The sequence below is a fragment of the Larimichthys crocea genome, chromosome VIII (assembly GCF_000972845.2).
Source record: "Larimichthys crocea isolate SSNF chromosome VIII, L_crocea_2.0, whole genome shotgun sequence".
NCBI classification, from domain to species: domain Eukaryota; kingdom Metazoa; phylum Chordata; class Actinopteri; family Sciaenidae; genus Larimichthys; species Larimichthys crocea.
The window spans coordinates 33,200,487-33,222,945 of NC_040018.1; the positions used below are offsets into that span (position 1 = coordinate 33,200,487).

General features: G+C 44.9%; 1 protein-coding gene across 5 annotated transcripts in view; it reads left to right on the forward strand.

The window, feature by feature from the left end:
* trpm4a (transient receptor potential cation channel, subfamily M, member 4a) overlaps positions 1-22,459 on the forward strand; it is a 60,597-nt gene that overhangs the window by 28,003 nt on the left and 10,135 nt on the right. For 2 of the 5 annotated variants that reach the window (XM_027281587.1, XM_027281590.1), the window contains 9 exons: positions 4,922-5,023; positions 5,118-5,164; positions 5,662-5,894; positions 6,179-6,294; positions 6,511-6,643; positions 7,629-7,803; positions 8,225-8,390; positions 8,509-8,690; positions 14,998-15,130. In XM_027281587.1, coding sequence (XP_027137388.1) covers positions 4,922-5,023; positions 5,118-5,164; positions 5,662-5,894; positions 6,179-6,294; positions 6,511-6,643; positions 7,629-7,803; positions 8,225-8,390; positions 8,509-8,690; positions 14,998-15,130 — 1,287 coding nt within the window. Of the gene's footprint in view, positions 1-4,921; positions 5,024-5,117; positions 5,165-5,661; positions 5,895-6,178; positions 6,295-6,510; positions 6,644-7,628; positions 7,804-8,224; positions 8,391-8,508; positions 8,691-9,341; positions 12,725-14,997; positions 15,131-22,459 lie in introns of those variants that run through there. The other 3 variants (XR_003462770.1, XM_027281589.1, XM_027281588.1) reach the window with 3 other exon arrangements.

The window sequence follows — 22,459 nt, forward strand, 5'->3', positions numbered from 1 at the left end:
GTCCAGACTAAGAACGGAAGCTTACTGCCCTCCAGCCAATGGCGCCACTCCTCCAGGGCCAGTTTGACGGCCAGCAGCTCTCGATTGCCGATGTCGTAATTGCACTCCGTGGGTGACAGTCTACGGGAGTAGAAAGCACATGGGTGCATCTTGCCGTCCTCAGCCGACCTCTGGGAGAGTACTGCTCCGACGCCCACATCGGACGCATCCACCTCCACCACAAACTGCCGTTCCTCATCTGGCATCCGGAGGATAGGGGCTGAGGTGAACCGAGCCTTGAGGGACTGGAATGCTCTGTCAGCTGCAGGGGTCCATTCAAACGGGCGTTTGGTGCTGGTCAGCGAGGTGAGAGGAGCTGCCACCGCACTGTATCCGCGGATAAACCTCCTATAGAAATTGGCGAAGCCCAGAAACTGCTGCAGCTTCTTTCGGCTCTCTGGGATGGGCCATGACGACACTGCCGAGACCTTCGCTGGATCCATCTGGATGCGCCCCTCCGCCACAATGAATCCCAGGAAGGACGTGGTCCGGGCATGGAACTCGCACTTCTCCGCTTTGACATACAGCGAGTTCTCAAGGAGGCGACGGAGTACAGACTGGACATGATGGACGTGTTCAGACTGGGTCTTCGAGAAAATCAAAATGTCATCCAAATAAACAAAAACAAACCTATTAAGCATGTCACGGAGGACGTCGTTCACCAGGGCTTGGAAAACTGCGGGGGCATTAGTAAGGCCGAAGGGCATGACCAGGTACTCATAATGGCCCGTTGGTGTGTTAAAGGCAGTCTTCCACTCATCCCCTTCTCTCACCCGTACCAGGTGATAGGCGTTTCGGAGGTCAAGCTTTGTGAAGATGGTGGCCCCTTGAAGTAATTCAAAAGCAGATGATATCAGTGGCAGTGGGTAGCGATTCTTGATAGTGATGTCGTTCAAACCCCTGTAATCTATACAGGGGCGGAGTGAACTGTCCTTTTTCTCGACGAAGAAAAACCCAGCCCCGGCCGGTGAGGAAGAAGGGCGGATTATGCCGGCCGCCAGAGAGTCATTAATATAGTCCTCCATAGCTTTTCTTTCAGGGGAAGACAGAGAGTACAGGCGGCCTTTCGGGGGAGCAGTTCCTGGCAGAAGATCGATAGCACAGTCATACGGTCTATGGGGTGGTAGTGATGTGGCCTTGGCTTTGTTAAACACCTCTCGGAGCTCATGGTAACATGCTGGGACATTGGAGATGTCGGGGGCTGGAGTAGCAGGGTCGGGGTTGATGGGCAGAACAGCTCTCGTTAGACAGGTCAAGTGGCAGTTTCTTCCCCATTCTCTGATGGTGCCTGTCTCCCAGTCGAGATGGGGGTTATGCTTGCGAAGCCATGGATAGCCCAGAATAATGGGTTGTCCGGGTGAAGACAGAAGGTGAAACTGAATGGACTCCTGGTGGTTTCCTGCGAGTGCCATAATTAGGGGGGCCGTGATGTGGGTCACCGTGCCGAGTCGGTGTCCGTCTAAGGCCCGTGCCGGAATGTGTGGGGAGAGGTGGTGGCACTTTATTCCCAGCTGCCGAGCAAGTTCTGTGTCCATGACGCTGGCCTCAGCCCCGGAGTCCACTAGAGCGGCCAGAGTGTGGGAGGTGTTGGGGAGACGAAGGTGGACCTGGAGCAGGGTCTTGCGAATGGGGGGAGACTGGAGGATGGTCGAGCTCACCCGGATCTCCCCTACACCCGGTGAGCTGCGGCTCTTTGCTGGACACGTGATGACGCGATGACCTTCGCCACCGCAGTACAGACACAGGTTGGAGCTAAAGCAGCGCTGACGCTCCTCGGGAGTGAGGGCAGCGCGGCCGATTTCCATGGGCTCGGGTTGGTTAGATTGGCTCTGGGACGTGGATGGGGGGGGCAACTGGGTAGTGGGCTCACCCCGAGTGCGGACAGAGGACTGGGTGGAGCGTCCCTTCTCTCTTCGGCGGACCTGGATTCGTTGGTCGATGCGAATTGCCAAAGCGATGGCATCGTCCAGAGTCTTGGGCGGGTCGTGAGAGACGAGCTCGTCTTTGAGATAATCGGACAGACTGTGAAGATAGGCGTCGACCAACGCGGGCATATTCCACAAGCTGCGGCCAGCCAGGGTGCGGAAGTCGATTGAAAAGTCCGCCACCGTTCGGTTACCCTGGCGTACTCGCATCAGGTCCCGTGATGCCTCTGCCGCCGGGGAACCGCCGTCGAACACCTTCTCCATCTCCTTTGTGAAGGCATCGAAAGAGGCACAGGCAGGGGTCTGGCGGTCGAATTCAGCTGCTCCCCACAGTCGAGCTCGGCCCGTCAGATGCGTGATTACGTATCCCACCTTGCTAGCTTCTGATGCGAAGGTTCGGGGCTGCAATGCGAACTGGACCCGGCAACTTGTGAGGAACGCACGTACTTGTCCAGGATCCCCATCAAAGCGCTCCGGGTTTCCGATCTTGGGCTCGGGGGCATCCAGAACTGGGGCTGGTCTCACTGGGACTTGGATGTTGGGTCCTGGGGACACTGGTGCAGATGGAGTGGTCAGTTGAGTGAGCAGCTGAATGACCTGGGCCAATTGTTGTTCCTGGCCCAGGATTCGCTGTTGTTGCTGCTGGAACTGCTGCTGGTGCTGGTGGTCGAGCCGGACCAGGGAGGCGATGTCGCTGGTCATCCTTCTCATGTCACTCTCAGCACGTCCCAAACGTTCCAGGGCTGACGGTTCCGGTGATGTCTCCATATTGCTGTGTTCGCCCGCTGGGTCCATGATGGTCAGTTCGTACTGTCAGAGTACGGAACAGGAGACCCAAATGCGTGTACGAACAAGTAGAGTTTTATTGAGTTCAGGGGAAAAGGGAAGGGGAGAAAGTCTCTGAGGTGGTGAACGGGCCGGAGGGTCGGTGGCTGACTGGCGTCTGGAGGTCGGCAGGGAGTGGACTGGAGTCTCAGGATCCACAGAGCGCCGGCACGGAGACAGGTGGAGGTACAGGATACTGGCGTCGGGAGCAGCAGGAAACAAGTGATCAGGTTCAATGCAGGTTCAGGGTCTGGGGATCAGTCTTCAGCCAACGAACAGGAATCACTCTTTCTTCGAAGACGAACTGACACTGACTGTGGAGAGACCTGGGTTTAAATGCACAGAGAGAGCAGGGGATAACGAGGGACAGGTGTGGAAAACAGGTGTGCTGAGTGAGTGTAATTAGTGGCAATTAACAGCCTGTGGCCTGTCTAGTGAGTCCATGACTAGTACATTTCCAATTCTTCTTCTTCAAGACGTAGTCCTCAACCATCTTCAGTCCAGATTTCATCACTTAAACTTGAAGAGAAGGCTTTAGTAGTTAAGTGCAACATTGACTTAACTCTTGAACTCTTGGAATTGTGCCAATCTGAAAATCAGTTGATTAGCCAACACAGTAAACTGATTCTCTGTTTTTTCTGTTGCCATTGAGCATATATGTACAAGCCTTCAGGCATTTGGTACCAGGCCAGAACCAGAAGAAGAGTCCACCCTTTGTTCTCCACGTCATGTCTGATTTCAATTGCTGAGTCATGGTTTGTGTCTGAAATCACTCTCATCTCATAGACTTAAACTACCGGTCAAAAGTTTTAGAACACCACACTTTTTCAAGTTTTTTACTAAAAATTATTCAGTTTATTGTGTCATTGCACTCTGAAATGAAAGGATAGAACAAATAAGCAATTTGAGTTGAAAAAGAAATCATAGAATCAATTTATAGACCAAAATGTATTCTAAACTTTTGACTCATCAAAGTAGCCACCTTTGGCAGATATAACAGCTGAACACACCCGTGGCATTCTTTCTACAATAGAAATCAAATATTCTTCAGAAAGTTCTTCCCAGGTCTGTTGAAGAAGTTCCCATAAATGCGTGGCACTTGTAGGTTGCTTGGCTTTAACTCTTCTGTCCAGTTCATCCCAAACCAGCTCGGTGGGGTTTAATTCTGGAAACTGTGCTGGCCACTCCATGTGTTCAAGCTTACCATCTTGTTCTTTTTTATTGAGGTAGTTTTGGCATAGCATGGACTTGTGTTTTGGGTCATTATCTTGCTGTAGGATAAACCTCTGACCAACTAGGCGCATACCAGAGGGTATTGCATGGCGCTGCAGAATGCTGTGGTAGCCGTTTTAGGTTCAGGGTGCCGCTCACTCTGTACAAGTCACCGACCCTGGATCCAGCAAAACAGTCCCAGACCATCACACTTCCTCCTGCATGTTTGACAGTTGATGTCACACACTGTGGAACCATCCTCTCGCCTGCTCGATGGCGTACAAAGATCCTGCGTGATGAACCGAAGATTTGAAATTTTGATTCATCAGTCCATAATACCTTCTTCCAGTCTTCAGTAGTCCAATGGCGGTGTTTCATGGCCCAGGAGAGCCTCTTTGTCTTATTCTGACGTCTTAGCAATGGCTTTCTTGCTGCAACTCGCCCTGTCAAACCTTCAACTCGAAGTCTATTTCACAGTTGAAACTGAGACTTGCTTACTACGACCACTATTAAGCTGTGCTTGAAGCTGTTGTCCTGTGAGCCGCCTATCATGCAAGCTGTTAACTCTCAGAAACTTGTCCTCTGATTCAGTTGTGGCTTTGGGTCTGTCAGACCGCTTCCTGTCAGAGTTTCCCCCAGTTTCTGAGTGCCTTTTGATGGTGAAGAAAACTGTATTCACTTTTTTTGATACATAGAGAATAGTGAAGGGAGGAACAAGGGAAAGACTTTGGGCGTATTGTTGGACACTCTTGTGTGTTGGAACTGAATCCATCAATTCAGTAGAAACTGAGATGACTCAAGAGCTGAGAGCAAAACAACTTATCAAAGTCCAAAACACTTGTTTTCCTTTTGGCAGTTTTTTTTCTCAGAGGTTTAAGTGAAGAAGAAAACATGCCAGCTTGTGTGTGTTCATGTTACAGGGAACAAGATGAGGAATCTGTTGAGGTCCACCATGTCAGAGATACTGAAAGTCTGGATGGGAATGATGCCACAATCTTCTCCCTCGCTGACATTATACAAAAGTAAATACAAATATGATTATGAATATGAATGCACAAACATCAGAGTATGGTTGTATGATGTTTTTCTCTCTTGATTCTTTGTTTGGGATTGCAGTGAGGAAGACGTTGAAGAATTCAGGGCTCTAAAAGAAAAGTTGAATGGTGAGTTCATTCACCTTTACTGTTGCTGCAGTGTTGGTACTGTGTTGGTACTTGCACACAGTGTCGTCTCTCTTAGGTACCACTCTTTTGCCCAAACAGAAGAGTGTTGAAAAAATATTCCTTCAGTACAGTAACAACATGCTATTTGTTGTGATCTTTGGAGAGTAGCTTTGTGTTGTGCAGGTTATGTGTACGATGAAGAATCATATGAAGAACAAAAATCAGTACCTCCAAACCTGAGGCCATGACACTCAAACAGTGGATTAAAGTTAAAATATGAACATGATGAAGCTTTGTACTGGGTCATCGTGGACAGTTTATGGTCAGACCCAGACCCAGATAAGTAGCAGAGAAAGGACAGATGGCATTGTTTTCAGTTAAGTATTGACACTAATGCAAACGTGTATTTCTTTATGATTATATATAGTGATGCATTTTGTCTGGTTAACATCTTTGAAACATTCATATTTTGATTCTTTTATTTCTCCATACTTAAGAGTCTTCGCCATCCAACTCCAGGAGACCATTTATTGTGTCACGGTGGAGACAGTTCTGGTTTGCCCCTGTCACCTCATTCCTTGGCAATGTGCTGATGTACTTCCTGTTCCTCTGCCTGTTTGCCTATGTTCTGTTGGTGGACTTCAAGCGCCCACCCCCTGAAGGCCCCGCAACTCTGGAGTTTGTGCTGTACTTTTGGGTGTTCACCTTAGTATGTGAAGAGATTCGTCAGGTTGGTTGTTAAGGCATGAGCATCCACACACAATCAGCCGGTGTAAAGTGACCCTGTACAACCTTTTCCCACTTTTCCAACTACAGTATTCTTACTTAAACGTTTCCTGTCTCCTTTCCTTTAGCTGCTTCATCATACAAATTAAAGCTGGCAGTGCACTTTCAGCTTTTTAACAAAGATAAAAATATAAGAATATTAAATTATTCCACTCAAATTTCTCACAACACTGACACTGCACAGATCTATCCACTTCCAATAATGACCCGTCTCTCTTCGCTTTGCAGACCTTCTTTTTGGGCAGCACTTTTGTGTTCCAGCGGATGAGGAACTACATCCAGGATGTGTGGAACAAGTGTGATCTTACAGCTATTGGTCTCTTCATTTTGGCTCTGTGCTGCAGGTGACACTTCTTACACACTGACAAAAAGATTTACACTGAGAATTGCACCAGAGGTTACCACGGCAACTCTGGGGCCAGTTCTTCATATATTTGTGCAAAGCCATCTTTTTTCTTATTTTTATATATTATATATTATACATACACTGTGTATTTTGCTTTCTAATTTTCACGACCTAGCTGAGCATATCATGACATATCATCAGTTTGGTTTTACAGAATGTTCTCCTGGTCATATGAGTTTGGCAGAGCTGTGATGGCCATAGATTTTATGGTCTTCACACTACGTCTGATCCATATCTTTGTTGTCCACAAACAACTCGGGCCCAAGATCATCATTGTTGGCAAAATGGTGAGTACATGAAAATCTCACAAAACAACCTATGGGCAACACAAAAATGAATAAATGACCTTTAAAAGAGAAGAAAAAATGTACAGCAGTGGTGGCAGATCATATCATCTGTTGCTAATTCACATAATCTCTGTGAGTAACTTAATGACAAACCAAACTGAACTTGTTAAAGTGCTCACCGCTGGTCAGTGTTTGCACTCAACTGAAAATCATTAGAAAGTGAAGAACCTCCAACTGTAACACCTGAACACTGTACAATCATGAGTGGAGCAAGTTCTGTAGTAGAATGATACATCTTTCTATCCTGGAGTAAACTGTCATTCACAGCACATCAGCAATTTGAGATCATTAACTTAAAATACTTTAACGAGGACCTTTAGTATTTAGATCAGATAGATTATAAAAAATACACAGTGTCAGATTATGGAGGCTAGAGAGACAAAATATATTTAATACATTGTGTGCTCAACATGCTATTGTGTGCACACAAGATACAATTCATGCCTGTGAGAGATATAACAACAATAAAATAATACCTGTAACTATATACTTAAATGGTGATATGACTAAAGGTAGTAGTAGTAATAATAATCATAATAATAATAATAATAGTATTTGTAGTGGACGTCAGGCAGGAGCACAGCAGCAGGCTCAACTAATCACTAATCTCAGCGTAGCCATTATCCATGAGAGACGAGAAAGCAGAAAAACTCTTAGTTAGTAACATGCACTGATGGGCATGAATCTGTACAGATGAGGAGAGACAAAGAAGAGAAGAGCTCAGTGCATCATGGGAAGTCCCCTGGTGGTCTAAGCCTATAGCAGCATTACTAAGGGATAGTTGGGACTTACCTGAGCCAGCCTTAACTCATTCATATATCATTTGGGTTGGGACTAGCTGATATCATTGAATTAATCATGACCTTGCAGTAGGACAGATCATCCATCATCCATCATACATCTGGTCTCATTTTGCTTCATTCAGGTGAAGGACGTTTTCTTCTTCCTTTTCTTCCTGGCTGTATGGCTCCTGGCCTATGGAGTGGCCAATCAGGCGCTCCTCTACTCGTATGATCCCCGTCCTGGTTGGATATTCCGCCGAGTGTTCTACAGACCATACCTGCACATTTTTGGACAAATACCTATACATGAAATGGATGGTGAGTTGTTATTTTTTCAAAATTCAAACCTCTGAAATGACACTTTTGGTTTTGATCAATATCAGTTGACTGAAATCAACTAAAATCTGCCTTACTCATACATATAAATGTAAGCAGTACACAATGTACTATTCAGACATGCAGCCATAGAAGGTGCTTTTTTACTCATAGTTTAGGCCTGTGAATTATCATATATTATGAAGCCTGTATTGTGTTCAATTGAATAATTTAATCAATGCAGACAGTCTCAACAAAAAAAAGATACTATAAATTTAACACAGGTGTGATTTTTTTGCATGCTTTGGCATTGGATTATATAAGATTTGGTTTGGTCAGCTCAGTTTATAGGAAGAGCTAATGGTGCCATCCATGTAGATGGTAGATGCTCACATGCTATTTTGGACTTCTTCCTTCCATCCAGCTGATAAATTGGAAGAAAAAATGTGCACAAACAACATCACACGAATTGAAGCAGGAGAGGAGCCCTGTCTGAACACCTTCGCCAACTGGCTGGTTGTCATCCTCCTCGTCATCTACCTGCTGTTTACTAACATAGTACTGGTCAACTTACTCATTGCTATGTTCAGGTACACTGACATTTATAATTATATATATTATAATTATAGATTTCAAACAGAAGGACCTGTACTGTGGTTGTCCAGTATGCAAATATTGAATAATGAAATTTCAATTTACTGTCTATAGCTACACCTTCTCCAAAGTACAGGAGCGCAGTGACACCTACTGGAAGTTTCAGCGTTACAACCTGATTGTGGAGTACCACTCAAGGCCCTGCCTGGCACCACCCTTCATTATCCTGTCACACCTCAACCTTTTGATCAAGAGATACATCCGCCGCATCCCTTCAGTCAAGAGCAGACACTTTGGTAAGAAGTAGTTGCAAGCATGAAGAGAAGGGAGTGAAAGGAGGATGAGAATGTATGAGGGGAAGGTATATATATTGTCAAGTGAGTTGAGATCCCTGATCCGCTATCACAACAAAAGAGTTAATGTAACAACCTGGAAAACGGATGACAGAGAGTTTCTCACTGTCTGGCCTTGCAAATGGGGAAGTGAAACTCCCCAGCAGAAGGCCTGGGAGTTGGGAACGAAGGGACTTCCCATTATTGCCAGTAATAGCATAAGCCTTTGGACATTAGAGGACTCTCCTTCTGAGTATGTGAGTAATGCATAAAGATAAAAATGAGCAAAAGCTAAAAAGTGATTATTGATGATTCCGTATTAAACAATGTAAAATGTAAAAGTAAACTGTTGAAACGAGTGTAATCATAAGAAAAGAGTGTGATTATAACTGAAGATTCTGACTACTGGAAATTGTGAAATCATTGCAAAAAGTTGGTAGCTAAGGTGAAATAATAATAACTAAATCATGCTGAGGGGTTGAGCAAGGAAAACTTGAGCAACCAAACTGGAGAGAGTGTGAGAAGGGGGGGTATATGAAGCAAGCAGGATACATCTGGATGGACAAGGAGGATGGATTGTGTAACATATGACACGTTGTTGCCTAATATGGTTAGATTCCGCCAAATGACTCATCGGAGCCTGGGATGGGGAAGGTCCAGCGAGCAGGGACTATATGAAACACTGCACAACGGAGATTGTGGTTATCCTCGTCGGCCAGCGCCCAGGTCCAAGGCATGCTGAACAATCAACCACATCGGAGCATCGAGGCTTTGGACTTAGACTTATGACTTCAGAGATGGAACAGACATCGCAAGAGAAGAGTCCAACAACCTACAGCCGACAGCAGGAAGCCGTGCCACGGAGGATAACCACCTGCGACCGGCTGGGGGTCTCTAATCGGGCTAACAAAGATTCTTTTCACGTTCATCCTGCCAATAAAAGACTGTGGACATTGGGGACTATGTGGGCTTTGGACAAAGCCAGGAGTTTTCGACTGAATCCAGCAGTTTGGCAGTTGTGAAAGGATTGGATCGACCAAATTGGACTAACCTCAACAACTCAGCAGCAGCCTTTGTATCAGGTTTTTATTTTATTAGTATGAGGATAGTGATTTTAGGAAATAGGTTTGATCAGATTTGAATGAATTAAGCTGTATTCTTGCCCTTGCTAAACTTCGCAATACATATATCTACTGCAGTTAAAGATTAAGTTGTGGACCTCAAATTTATAGCATCTCCTAAGGTTGTAATCATCAGGTATAGTGTGTTTAACATCTTTAAAGGTTCTAACAAGTTACTCTAGCCCAAGAAATTAACGGACCCATGGGGCTTACTGGCCAAGCCACTAAAATTATCCTAGCAACCATACCAAGTGCCCAGATCAATGAGAGGATGAGAGGAGAGCTGCCATGAACGTATGCGGCTAGTGTAGTATTTGGCCCTAGGGGCTATTCGGTCAGGTGCTATACTAGAGTAAGCAGGGTAGACGTGCGGATGAAGGCAGTTAGAAGCTAGGCGAATCTCCTTGCCACCAGCTTAAACAGTCCTCTAAACTGTCCCGATAGGGTAAGACCCATGGGCTTGAAGATCGGACCCCTTAGTGTGCGGCAGAAGGGAGTTCTGCCCGAGCACTTTGACCAGCGGGAAAAGTTGAGCCACCAACCTGCAGAGATCCTCGAGGAGGAACGGGAAGAAGGAGCGGCCAATGGGAGCAGTCAAGCTGAACACCCAAAGCGGCGCTGAGTAGCTCAACCAGTCTGCGACTCATCCCCTACCCAAGGTACTAAGGGAGGCTTTGGGAGCAGATGACTCGAACGACAAAGACAAAAGAAAAGCAGGGATAACGAGGAAAGAGATCGACCAGACAACAGAGAAGAATCGTCTTTGTCAGTAACAAGAAGTGGGAACAGACACCAAAAGGAAGGGTGGTTCCTGAAGATTCCATAGTACAAGTGGTGCAGGCCATACATGAAGCACTAGGCCATGCAGGCACCATGCCTACATGGAAGGAATTGGAAAAGCAGCAACTCTGGGTTCCAGGAAGCCAGGTCCACCGAGTCCTCAAGGACTGTGATGTGTGTGGTTGATACAACACAGGACAAAGAGGAAAAAGGGTGGATGGCGTCACCATAAAAAGCACTGTACCCTGGGGATCAGTATGCATGGACGCAGCTGGACCAATGGGGGTTACAGGTAAGAAGGGCAAGAAGTACCTTCTAGTGCTAGTGGACTCTATGTCAGGATACGTAATCATCAGCCAAGTATGAAGTATCGGACATAGTAGAGAAGATCTTAGACAGTAACACAGCGTTACTAAAGAAGAAGGGAATTCAAGGGGTAGAGGAGCTTAAACCAATTCCAAGCTAGAAGAAAACCAGGAACCAAGAATGGATACTAACACACAGAACCTGCCACCCTACGTCAGGGTAGCCACTGTCTATGGGGTGGTGGCCCTAAGGAGAACAACCTCAGGACTCTGGGTAGGCAGAGGACTGAGAAAGCTAGATTGCGCTAAGCAAGTAAAAAATACCCGTGTGGTTTGCTCAAAACCATCCACCCTGTCCATCCAATGGGAGGGACCGGGGAGTGAGAAACCACTCAAGCCAGATGGAATGAGAAGTGAATTCAAGAATATGCATTACAAACCAGTAAAAGTTATGGATGCCTTTGTTGGTTGGTTATGCCGCATAATCAAGCCCGGCTGATCATCATGACTCAATGGGACCTGCGAGGAGGACGATTTCCTGTCCATTGGAATCTAAAACTAAAGGCATCCGATGCAGCGGGTGATCTCAAGGAGGGGGTGTCAAGTGAGTTGAGATCCCTGATCCGCTATCACAACGAAAGAGTTAATGTAACAACCTGGGAAATGGATGACAGAGAGTTTCTCACTGTCTGGCCTTACAAATGGGGAAGTGAAACTCCCCAGCAGAAGGCCTGGGAGTTGGGAACGAAGGGACTTCCCATTATTGCCAGTAATAGCATTAGCCTTTGGACATTTAGAGGACTCTCCTTCTGAGTATGTGAGTAATGCATAAAGATAAAAATGAGCAAAAGCTAAAATGTGATTAATGATGATTCCGTATTAAACAATGTAAAAGTGAACTGTTGAAATGAGTGTAATCATAAGAAAAGAGTATGATTATAACTGAAGATTCTGACTACTGGAAATTGTGAAATCATTGCAATAAGTTGGTAGCTAAGGTGAAATAATAATAACTAAATCATGCTGAGGGGTTGAGCAAGGAAAACTTGAGCAACCAAACTGGAGAGAGTGTGAGAAGGGGGGGTATATGAAGCAAGCAGGATACATCTGGATGGACAAGGAGGATGGATTGTGTAACATATGACACGTTGTTGCCTAATATGGTTAGAATCCGCCAAATGACTCATCGGAGCCTGGGATGGGGAAGGTCCAGCGAGCAGGGAGTATATGAAACACTGCACAACGGAGATCGTGGTTATCCTTGTCGGCCGGCGCCCGGGTTCAAGACATGCTAAACGATCGACCATATCGGAGCATCGAGTCTTTGGACGTAGACTTATGACTTCAGAGATGGAACAGACGTACAGCCCAACATCGCAAGAAAAGAGTCCAACAACCTACAGCCGACAGCAGGGAGCCATGCCACGGAGGATAACCACCCCCAACAGGCTGTGGGTCTCTAATCGGGCCAACAAAGATTCTTTTCACGTTCATCCTGCCAATAAAAGACTGTGGACATTGGGGACTATCTGGGCTTTGGACAAAGCCAGGAGTTTTCGACTGAATCCAGCAGTTTGGCAGTTGTGAAAGGATTGGATCGACTGATCACTGCTTCACCCTTTCCCTTCCTCTCTCCAAACTGGACTAATCTCAACAACTCAGCAGCAGCCTTAATATCAGGTTTTTTAATTTATTAGTATGAGGATAGTGATTTTAGGAAATAGGATTGATCAGATTTGAATGAATTAAGCTGTATTCTTGCCCTTGCTAAACTTTGCAATAAATATATCTACTGCAGTTAAAGATTAAGTTGTGGACCTCAAATTTATAGCATCTCCTAAGGTTGTAATCATCAGGTATAGTGTGTTTAACATCTTTAAAGGTTCTAACAGGTTACTCTAGCCCAAGAAATTAATGGATCCATGGGGCTTACTGGCCAAGCCACTAAAATTATCCTAGCAACCATACCAAGTGCCCAGATCAATGAGAGGAGAGCTGCCGTGAACGTATGCGGGTAGTGTAGTATTTGGCCCACAGGGGCTATTCGGTCTGGCGCTATATTAGAGTAAGCAGGGTAGACGTGCCGATGAAGGCAGTTAGAAGCTAGGCGAATCTCCTTGCCACCAGCTTAAACAGTCCTCTAAACTGTCCCGATAGGGTAAGACCCATGGGCTTGAGGATCGGACCCGTTAGACAGAGAGCTAGTCCAGTACCACCTGTACAGGGGTAACTCGGGATCTAACAATATATATATATTAATATATAATATATTAGAGTTGAGTTTGCAAAACACTTGGCATTGTCATGGAGTTTGACCAATCAGTCTAGATGTGTTTTTAATCAAGAACTACCTACAGCTGTGTGCGAGGAAGTTATCTGATCCATTCATAGCAAGAGACAACTGTCTGAGTCAAGTTGGTCGCTAGTTGATGAGGCTTTGCCAAGGTTTTCTGTTTGTCAGCAATTCTGTTAGTAATTCTGTGTACAGAGTGTCCAAGCCCGACTGTCTTTTATTCTGCTGGAACTGACCATCTAACTGACATACTGAGTTAAAGAGAGAGAAAAAGGAAGACAGACAGGATAGAAAGAAGAAGAAAGGGAGGGAGGGATATATAGAAGCATGGACAGAAAAAGGTGAGCCTGTATACTTGGTAATTATTGGATGTAATACAGTATAATTCTGTGGTTTAGTGTACGATCTATGCTGATGACACTAACAGTGACAACCACAGCGACAGCTGTCTCATGAATGGGTCCAACACAGTGTAAGGAAATGGCTTAAAGAATCCCCAGAAGATGTAATGATTAATATACACCAAAGAGGGGCCAAAATTATAGCAGTAGAGTGATTGCATTCACTTCTGGCTATCAGAAATAATATTTATGTGAAATTATGTATTATTTTTTAGAATTGTATTGAATGTAACACCACTGTTAAAGATGGAAAAACAATAACCAGCTAATTCAGTCCATCAAATGTACTAAACTTTGCTTATGCCAATGCTTATTAACGCAAAATTGTGTCAGAATGTGTCATTTTTGACATTTGACACCAGCAGTGCATTGCTACCATCTAAATATGTACTTGAGTATTTGTTCTGATTACATTACTTATGATCAAAAACTAGCTAGTCGACATCTTTGCTAACAGGTAAGTGAGAGATCCAGTGAGGGGTCCAGGTGGTGCAGAGCTGGTGGACATGTTAACCAGAGTTTTTTACAACAACACTAGCACTAGAGTGGGCTGTAGTGTAGTTAGCAGGAGGGAGACTTAATAATTATAGCACCTGGGAGAACGACAGGTAGAACCAGTCTTTTGAACAGCAGCATTGATTGGAGGAACATTTGGTGATCTGACAGGTTGAGAGGGAACCTACAGGCCATGCACACATACACACAAGTCAGACAGAAACACAACGGAGGGGAACAGCTTCCACATGACGAAGAGTCCCAGATTTACTCCGGCAGTCTCTCGCTCAGATACTCCTCCATCCTTCCTTCCTCCATCAGTGTCCTTTCGGTCTTATCCTCTCTGCCACACTCTTCCCAGATTTCAGTTCTATTGTTTTGTTTTTTTTAAAAGATTTTTTCGGCCTTTTCAAGCTCCATTTGACAGAGACAGCCGAAGAGTGACAGGAATGTGAGGAGAGAGAGAGGTGGGGAATGACATGCGGGAAAGAACCACAGGTCAGATTCGAACCCTGGGCTTTCGCAGCAAGGACTGAGCCTTTGCACATGGGGGGGCTGCTCTACCAACTGAGCTAAACGCCACCCCAGTTCTATTGTTTTATGGTAGAATTCTTTGCAGAGTTAGCAGCAATTAAGCAGCGTTAACCTGCTTTGTTGCTCCTGTTGCCTGTAAATGTAGCTGACAGACTGTGTTGTGGTCACAGACACTAACTAGGCTTTCTTGAGGAGATCTAACAGTGCACACATACTTTATGTGCTCAATTCATATAAACTTGGTCACCTTACACTGTTTGATGTTTATGAGTGGAGGTGAGTGAGGTACTTTTACTGCTCTTGTTCTCATTCCAATGCCTTTATTGGTCTTCACTTCCTCAGTTTTGGAGCTGCGGGGCAGAAAGGCCAGTCGCCTCAACACATGGGAGGCTATCCAGAAAGAAAACCTCCTCTCAGCTCAGAATAAGCGACAGAGGGATAGTGACACAGCACGACTTAAATGTACATCTGCCAAGTAAGTTCTCTGTGGATTCATGTTAAAACATATTTAGAGTCGTTTCCTTCTCAAGGTCAGAACTGACCATTTATTTCATGTACAGTTCAATTTGACTAAATAAAATGTGGAATAAAAAGGGTCGAGCACCCATCAGCATTACATACACTACATGATGTAGTACAGTAATGATTAGGGATGGGAATTGATAAGATTTTTACGATTCCGATTCCATTATCGATTCTGCTTAACGATTCGATTCTTTATCGATTCTCTTATCGATTCTCATTTGGGAAAAAAAGGAGAACAAACAGTTTGATCAGCATCATCTAGAGGAAGTAGTGAACTGGAACGAGTACTAGTACAGCTGCCAGCCATTGAGCAAGCCAGATTCTCTCTCTCGTCATGGTCATCTTCTAAATGTAATGCAGAAGGCATTCGTTTAATGTGTACTGTTATAGCATGTTTTACAAAGCAGGACATCGCGCTAACATGGTAGGGAATGTGTTATTTACCTTCCATACCTTCCGTAGTAACCGCAGAGGTAGTCATAGCCTGGCTGCTGCTGCTGCTGCGAGGTTGAGATTCATCTCCAGTCCGAAACGTGTCAAAAACACGACATTCATTTAAAAATATTGCATATTGTGTGTGCAAATGTTTCTGCATGTTTGTCGTGTTCCCTCCCGACGCTGTTATCTCCACTTTGCAATGATTGCAAGTCGCCCTGTTGCCATCTGTTTTGGTAAAATGCAGCCAAACTTTGGAGTGTTTGAACCGAGTGGGTGACATAGTTTACTACTCATTGCACTGCACGTGTGAAACTTGCAGAAGTTACATGGCGTAATTTGTCATACTTGCTGGAATCGAGCGTGCGTAACTTCCTGCGGTTCTCAACAAGAAGCGGTTCTCGATTCCCATTCCTAGTAATGATGTACATGTGTTTTTACATAGTCAGTTCATTGACACTAACAATTAGATTTTTTTTCACCTCATGCTTGAAGACAGTTCTTTACGGAGCCCCTAAAGGGACATGGTGAAAGAAAAAAAAACGGAAGTGTTTCTAGTGCGCACCAGAAAGTTTCAAGTGCGCACGGGAAAGTTTCTGGTGAGCACGAGAAAGTTTCTGGTGCGCACGAGAAAGTTTCTGGTGAGCACGAGAAAGTTTCTGGTGCGCACGAGAAACTTTCTGGTGCGCACGAGAAACTTTCTGGTGCGCACGAGAAACTTTCTAGTGCGCACCAGAAACACTTCCATTTTTAAGTTTCTGGTGCGCACAACAAAGTTTCAAGTGCGCACGGGAAAGTTTCTGGTGAGCACGAGAAAGTTTCTGGTGCGCACGAGAAAGTTTCTGGTGAGCACGAGAAAGTTTCTGGTGCGCACGAGAAAGTTTCTGGTGCGCACGAGAAACTTTCTGGTGCGCACGAGAAACTTTCTAGTGCGCACCAGAAACACTTCCATTTTTAAGTTTCTGGTGCGCACAACAAAGTTTCAAGTGCGCACGGGAAAGTTTCTGGTGAGCACGAGAAAGTTTCTGGTGCGCACAAGAAAGTTTCTGGTGAGCACGAGAAAGTTTCTGGTGCGCACGAGAAACTTTCTGGTGCGCACGAGAAACTTTCTGGTGCGCACGAGAAACTTTCTAGTGCGCACCAGAAACACTTCCATTTTTAAGTTTCTGGTGCGCACAACAAAGTTTCAAGTGCGCACGGGAAAGTTTCTGGTGAGCACGAGAAAGTTTCTGGTGCGCACGAGAAAGTTTCTGGTGAGCACGAGAAAGTTTCTGGTGCGCACGAGAAAGTTTCTGGTGCGCACGAGAAACTTTCTAGTGCGCACCAGAAACACTTCCATTTTTTTTTCTTTCACCATGTCCCTTTAGGGGCTCTGTAGTTCTTTTAATGAAAATGTTTCATTATGTTACTGACACTGATCAACATAGTAATTAGGAGAGAGACAAGTAAAGACTCAACAAACTGGTCAAAGGTCCAGCTCTGCCCTGGACTGGCCCGTAGACTCCATAGAGGAAGTGGGAGAGAGGAGGATGTGAGCAAAGCTGACATCCATCATCAACTCCTCTCATCTCGTGCATGATACTGTGGAGGCCTTAAACAGCTCCTTCAACAACAGACTGCTACTCCCACCATGTGGGAATAATTTATTATCAACCTTGTGTATATGAGGTACTGTGAATTTCCCCAGTGTTGGAAAAAGCCCTAGCAGATCTGACAGAGCTGGGGAACTCAGGTGCAATAAGGAACCCATTGGTCATCAATACAATTGAAGTAAATTACCTGATTTTGTGAAAAGAGACTGGTTAATCTTCATGCTGGAGCCAAGCAATGATGTCACCCCAGACAACCACTTTGATATGCTCCTGAGGTTCCTACAAAAGCAAGAAGGGGGATGGTTTAGCTCAGTCGTTAGAGCAGCCGCCCCATATACGAAGGCTCGCCGCGGAGGCCCAGGTTTAAATCCCGACGTGTGTGGCCCTTTCCCGCATGTCATTCCCCCTCTCTCTCCCCATATTTCCTGTCACTCTTCAGCTGTTTATCAATAAAAGGGAAAAAAAGCAAGAAGGGGTACTGGAGAGACTGGAGAGACTTGAGCAGCTTAAAACTGTCGAGAAAATAGAGAGAAATTTGAGAAAAAGTATGCTTCCACCAAGATGGCAAAGAAAGGAATGGGTGATGTGTGTGATGACTGGAGACATCATGACAAGATTTTCTTCTGTAAAAAGTTTAGAGGGTTAAAACTCCATGAAAAGAAAGCTGCTGTGAAGAAGCTAGGAGCATGAAAAAAATGCCTCGGATTGTATGAGGACAGTAGTTTCTGCAAAGACATAAACCTGTGCAGAAATAAAGACTGTAACAAAGATGGAACTTCTGATCACCATTTTCAACTCTGCCCTGTTTGGAGCAGCAAGAAATTCAGCATTGAAGACAGCAGGAAAAGCAGTGGGGTAAAAAGCAAACTGATTGAAGAACAAGAAAGTTTTCTGTCTGGTCTTACCCCTGACATGGCAGAGAGATGCAGAAATGCATTCACCAACAGTACTGCCCAGACAGCTAACACAAACAAAAAACAGTCAGAACTTTTGAGGAAAAATGGGCTCTGTGAACTTCCTGTCATCCTGATGCTGATGGAGGTCACCGCCAATGCAGGACAGAAGGTGGGAACACTGGTGGATCTTGCATCTGACACAAACTACATCACCCATAAGGCTACCGACAGGCTGAAGTTACGAAGTGAGGATGTGACCTTGATTTTGTATGGAGTTGGTGGGATGACTATGAGAATGAACACAAGAAGGTACCTTCTCAGAGTCAGAATCAGGACACCCAGAGGCAAGGAGAGAGCCCATGAAATGGTCTGCTATGGACTAGATGATATCGCCATGGTGCACAAGCTATTAGAGCCTGAGAGATTAAAAGAATTCTTTCCAGAGGTTGAGCTGGAGGAGCTAAGAAGACCAAGAGATGTTGAGATTCTTATCAGCCACAGAGAGGGAAGGCTTGCTCCTCAAAGGGTGAGAGTGGTTGGGGACCTCATCTTGTGGGAGAGTCCACTCGGGAAGACAGTGGGTGGAGCACATCCTGATTTCTTTGAGGATGTGGAAGTTGCAGCACATGAGTCAAAAACCCACTTTGCCCGGTCCATGAAAACAGATATGAGGAGATTATCGGAGACACTTCAGAGGGTGAGGATTTCCTTCTGAAAAAGGAGCACCAGGCCAATGCAAAGTTTACAACAGCCACCAACCGTGAGTTTCTTGAATGGTGGAGAAGGGAGAGTATTGGGGCAGCCTGTCAATCGAGATGTGGAGGATGCAGATGTGGAAATTGCCAACCTGGAGGGAAAGAAATGACCCTGGCAGAGGAAAAAAAAACTTGAAATCATTAAAAGAGGTCTCACGTACATCAAGGAGGAGGATATGTGAACTCACCACACTGGGATGCAATGTATCCATGGATTGAAGATCCTGCCTCACTCCCCAACAACAAGAGTGCAGAATCCACATTTTTAAGAACAGAACGGCAATTGGAGAGAGAGCCTGAGTGGAAAGCTGCATACACAGCCCAAGTCCATGACATGGTTGAACGTCACACTGTCATCTGAGGAGATGAGAGGAAATTGGAAGGGGCCTGTATGGTATGTGAGCCACTTGGTGGTACCAAACCCTCACTTATTAACGACTCCAGTGCGATTGGTGTGGAATAGCAGCCAGAAGTTCAAGGGACTGAGCATGAATGACCTTTTCCCAAAGGGGCCGGACGTTCTAAACCCAATTAGAGCTGTCATTTTGAGATTCAGATAAGGTGTGTATGCAGCCCTTGGTGACATCAAAAATATGTATAATTCATTGTGGTTGGAGAAACGTGAAATTCATCTGCACCGATTTCTCTGGAGGGACAAGCCAGAGGAAGACATAAAAGAATATGCCATCACACGGGTCAATATAGGGGATAGACCAGCTGGGTGCATTGCACAGCTTGCTATGCGTGAGACGGCAAGGCTATCCATCTTTGCTCACCTGGAGGAGGAGCGCAGGGTCCTGGAAGAGGATAGCTACGTGGATGACATCCTAACGTCCCACGACAGTCTGGAGGAACTGATCAAAATTACACAAGGACTGGAAGACATTTTTAAGGCAGGAGGCATCTTTCTCAAACCTTGGGTGTGATAAGGCCAAAGTGGGAGGGAGGGAGGGAGCTGCAGGAGGAATCCCACAAAAGCATAAGGCAGCAGCACAAGGTAAAACAATCATCCTTCCAAACCAGATCAAATCAAATCCAATTAAATCAAATTTTATTTGTATAGCCCAAAGTCAAAAAGTACATTTGCCTCTGAGGGCTTTACAATCTGTACAGGGAGTGACACCCTCTGTCCTTAGACCCTCGGTTCGAGTGAGGAAAAACTTGCCCACAAAAAACCTTTAACAGGGAAAAAAGGTGGAAGAAACCTCAGGAAGAGCTACAGAGGAGGGATCCCTCTCCCAGGACGGACAGACATGCAATGGATTAGTGATGTGTCGGTCGCGAACGAGCCGGTTCAAAGAGCCGGCTCTTTTAAGTGAACGATAGGAGCCGGCTCCCGTCCATCTGCGAGCTGTTCTTTTTTTTCTTTCTTTTTTTAACTTTTCTCTTTAGGAAAACTACCTGCAGGCACTGCGGGCATTGGCAACCAATCATGGGAGGATTGACAAGGAGCATACCACCAAGCAGGGAGGGGCGGGAGTAGCAGCGCTGAGAGGTGACAAGAGACAAGAGGAGGGAGACACGCTGAAGGAGAGAGAGGAGTGAGGACGAGGCAGGAGTGTGGTGCAAAAATATATTATTTTTTTTACACTATACCAAAAACATTTTGGTTTTATTTGTCCAGATGTCAGTGGTGGGCATTAACAAAACACATTTACTTGAGTGCTGTTATTTAATTTATCTTTTTTTCAGTACTTTGTGTGTGTGTGTTTATATAAATATAAAAAAAATAAAATGTCAATAGCTGTCCTTTTTTTTAATTTCTATGCTTAGGTTTTTATAGGCGTTTCTATCTGCTTTGTGTAGCAGAGTGGTTCTTTAAGCAAGTTAGTGCATTCATTGGGTGGTTTCAGAGAGTTACAAGTGTACTTTACAACTGTAAATACAGTTGGCTACAGCAAATTATTGAAATTCAAGTGATATATGCGTTCAAATACTAATCGCAAGTAAAAACAGAGCTAAATTTACCTGAATTATAAAAGGAAAAAGGAAGAGCTACTTGGGAGCCGAAAGAGCCGGCTCTTCTTGGTGAGCTGAGCCAAATCACTACAATGGATGTCACGTGTACAGGACAAATCAACACAAACATATTGTACAATTACAATGACTGATAAAATGACAATAAATCACAATGAATGATAAAATGATTACAGTAGCAGTGGAACCTGTGATAGAGATAGAGAGACACAGATGCACAGCAGCAGCAAATCATAAACTAACTATAAACTGTAATGGAGATATGGTAACAATAATGACAGTAATAATATATGTAGTGGACGTCATGCAGGATCACAGCAGCAGCCACGATCCATGAGAACCTGCTGGACGACAGAGACAGAAACTCCAGGGAAGAAGTTTAGTTAGTAACATGCAATAATGAGACATGTATGTTTACAGATGGTGAGAGAGAGAGAGAGAGAGAGAGAGAGAGAGAGAGAGAGAGAGAGAGAGAGAGAGTTTTCATTAATGGGAGATGTGACTGCACTTCAACCAAATACCGTGCAGACTAGGCATAACCCTGAAAGAGACAGACACAGACTGAGAGAGAAGAGAGGGGATGGGAGGGGGAGGGGGGGGAGTCCCCAGGCAGTCTAATCTTATGGCGGCATAACTAAGGGATGACCTGAGCCAGCCCTAACTATAAGCTTTATCAAAAAGGAAAGTCTTAAGTCTACTCTTAAAAGTGTTGACCGTGTCTGCCTCCAGAACTCAGAATGGTAGTTTGTTCCACAGAAGAGGAGCCTGATAGCTGAAAGCTCTGGCTCCCAATCTACTTTTGGAAACTAAAGGAACCACAAGGAACCCAGCATCCTGAGAGCGCAGTGTTCTAGAGGGGTAGTAAGGTACTATGAGCTATTTTAGATATGATGGTGCCTGACCATGAAGAGCTTTGTAAGTAAGGAGAAGAATTAGCAATGCAAAGAAGCCAAAATGGGAGAGATGTGACATGATGCGTCTGATTTTAGCGATGTTACGTAAGTGGAAGAATGCAGTCTTTGAAATTTGTTTTATGTGGACGTTAAAGGACAAATCCTGATCAAAAACAACTCCAAGATTCAAAAATTTGATGTTCCAGTCTCTGTAAAAGAATTTGATGGTCAATGGTGTCAAATGCAGCACTAAGATCTAACGGGACAAGTACAGAGATGAGTCCTTTGTCTGATGCCATTAGGAGGTCATTTGTAACTTTGACTAATGCGGTCTCTGTGCTATGATGCACTCTAATCACCTGACTGAAAATCCTCAAATAGACTATTGTTATGGAGAAAGTCACACAGCTGATTAGCTACAGCTTTCTCAAGTATCTTAGACAGAAAGGGAAGGTTTGATATCGGTCTGTAGTTGGCTAAGACCTCTGGGTCTAGAGTGGGCTTTTAAGAAAGGTTTAATTACAGCTACTTAAAGGACTGTGGTACATATCCTGATAATAAAGACAGATTAATCGTATCCAATAAAGAATGACTAACTAGAGGTAAAACATCCTTGAGCAGCCTGGTTGGGATGGGGTCTAAGAGACAGGTTGACGGCTTAGCTGCAGAAATTATTGAAGTTATTTGATGAAGGTCGATGGGAGAAAAAGAGTCTAAATACATATCAGGTT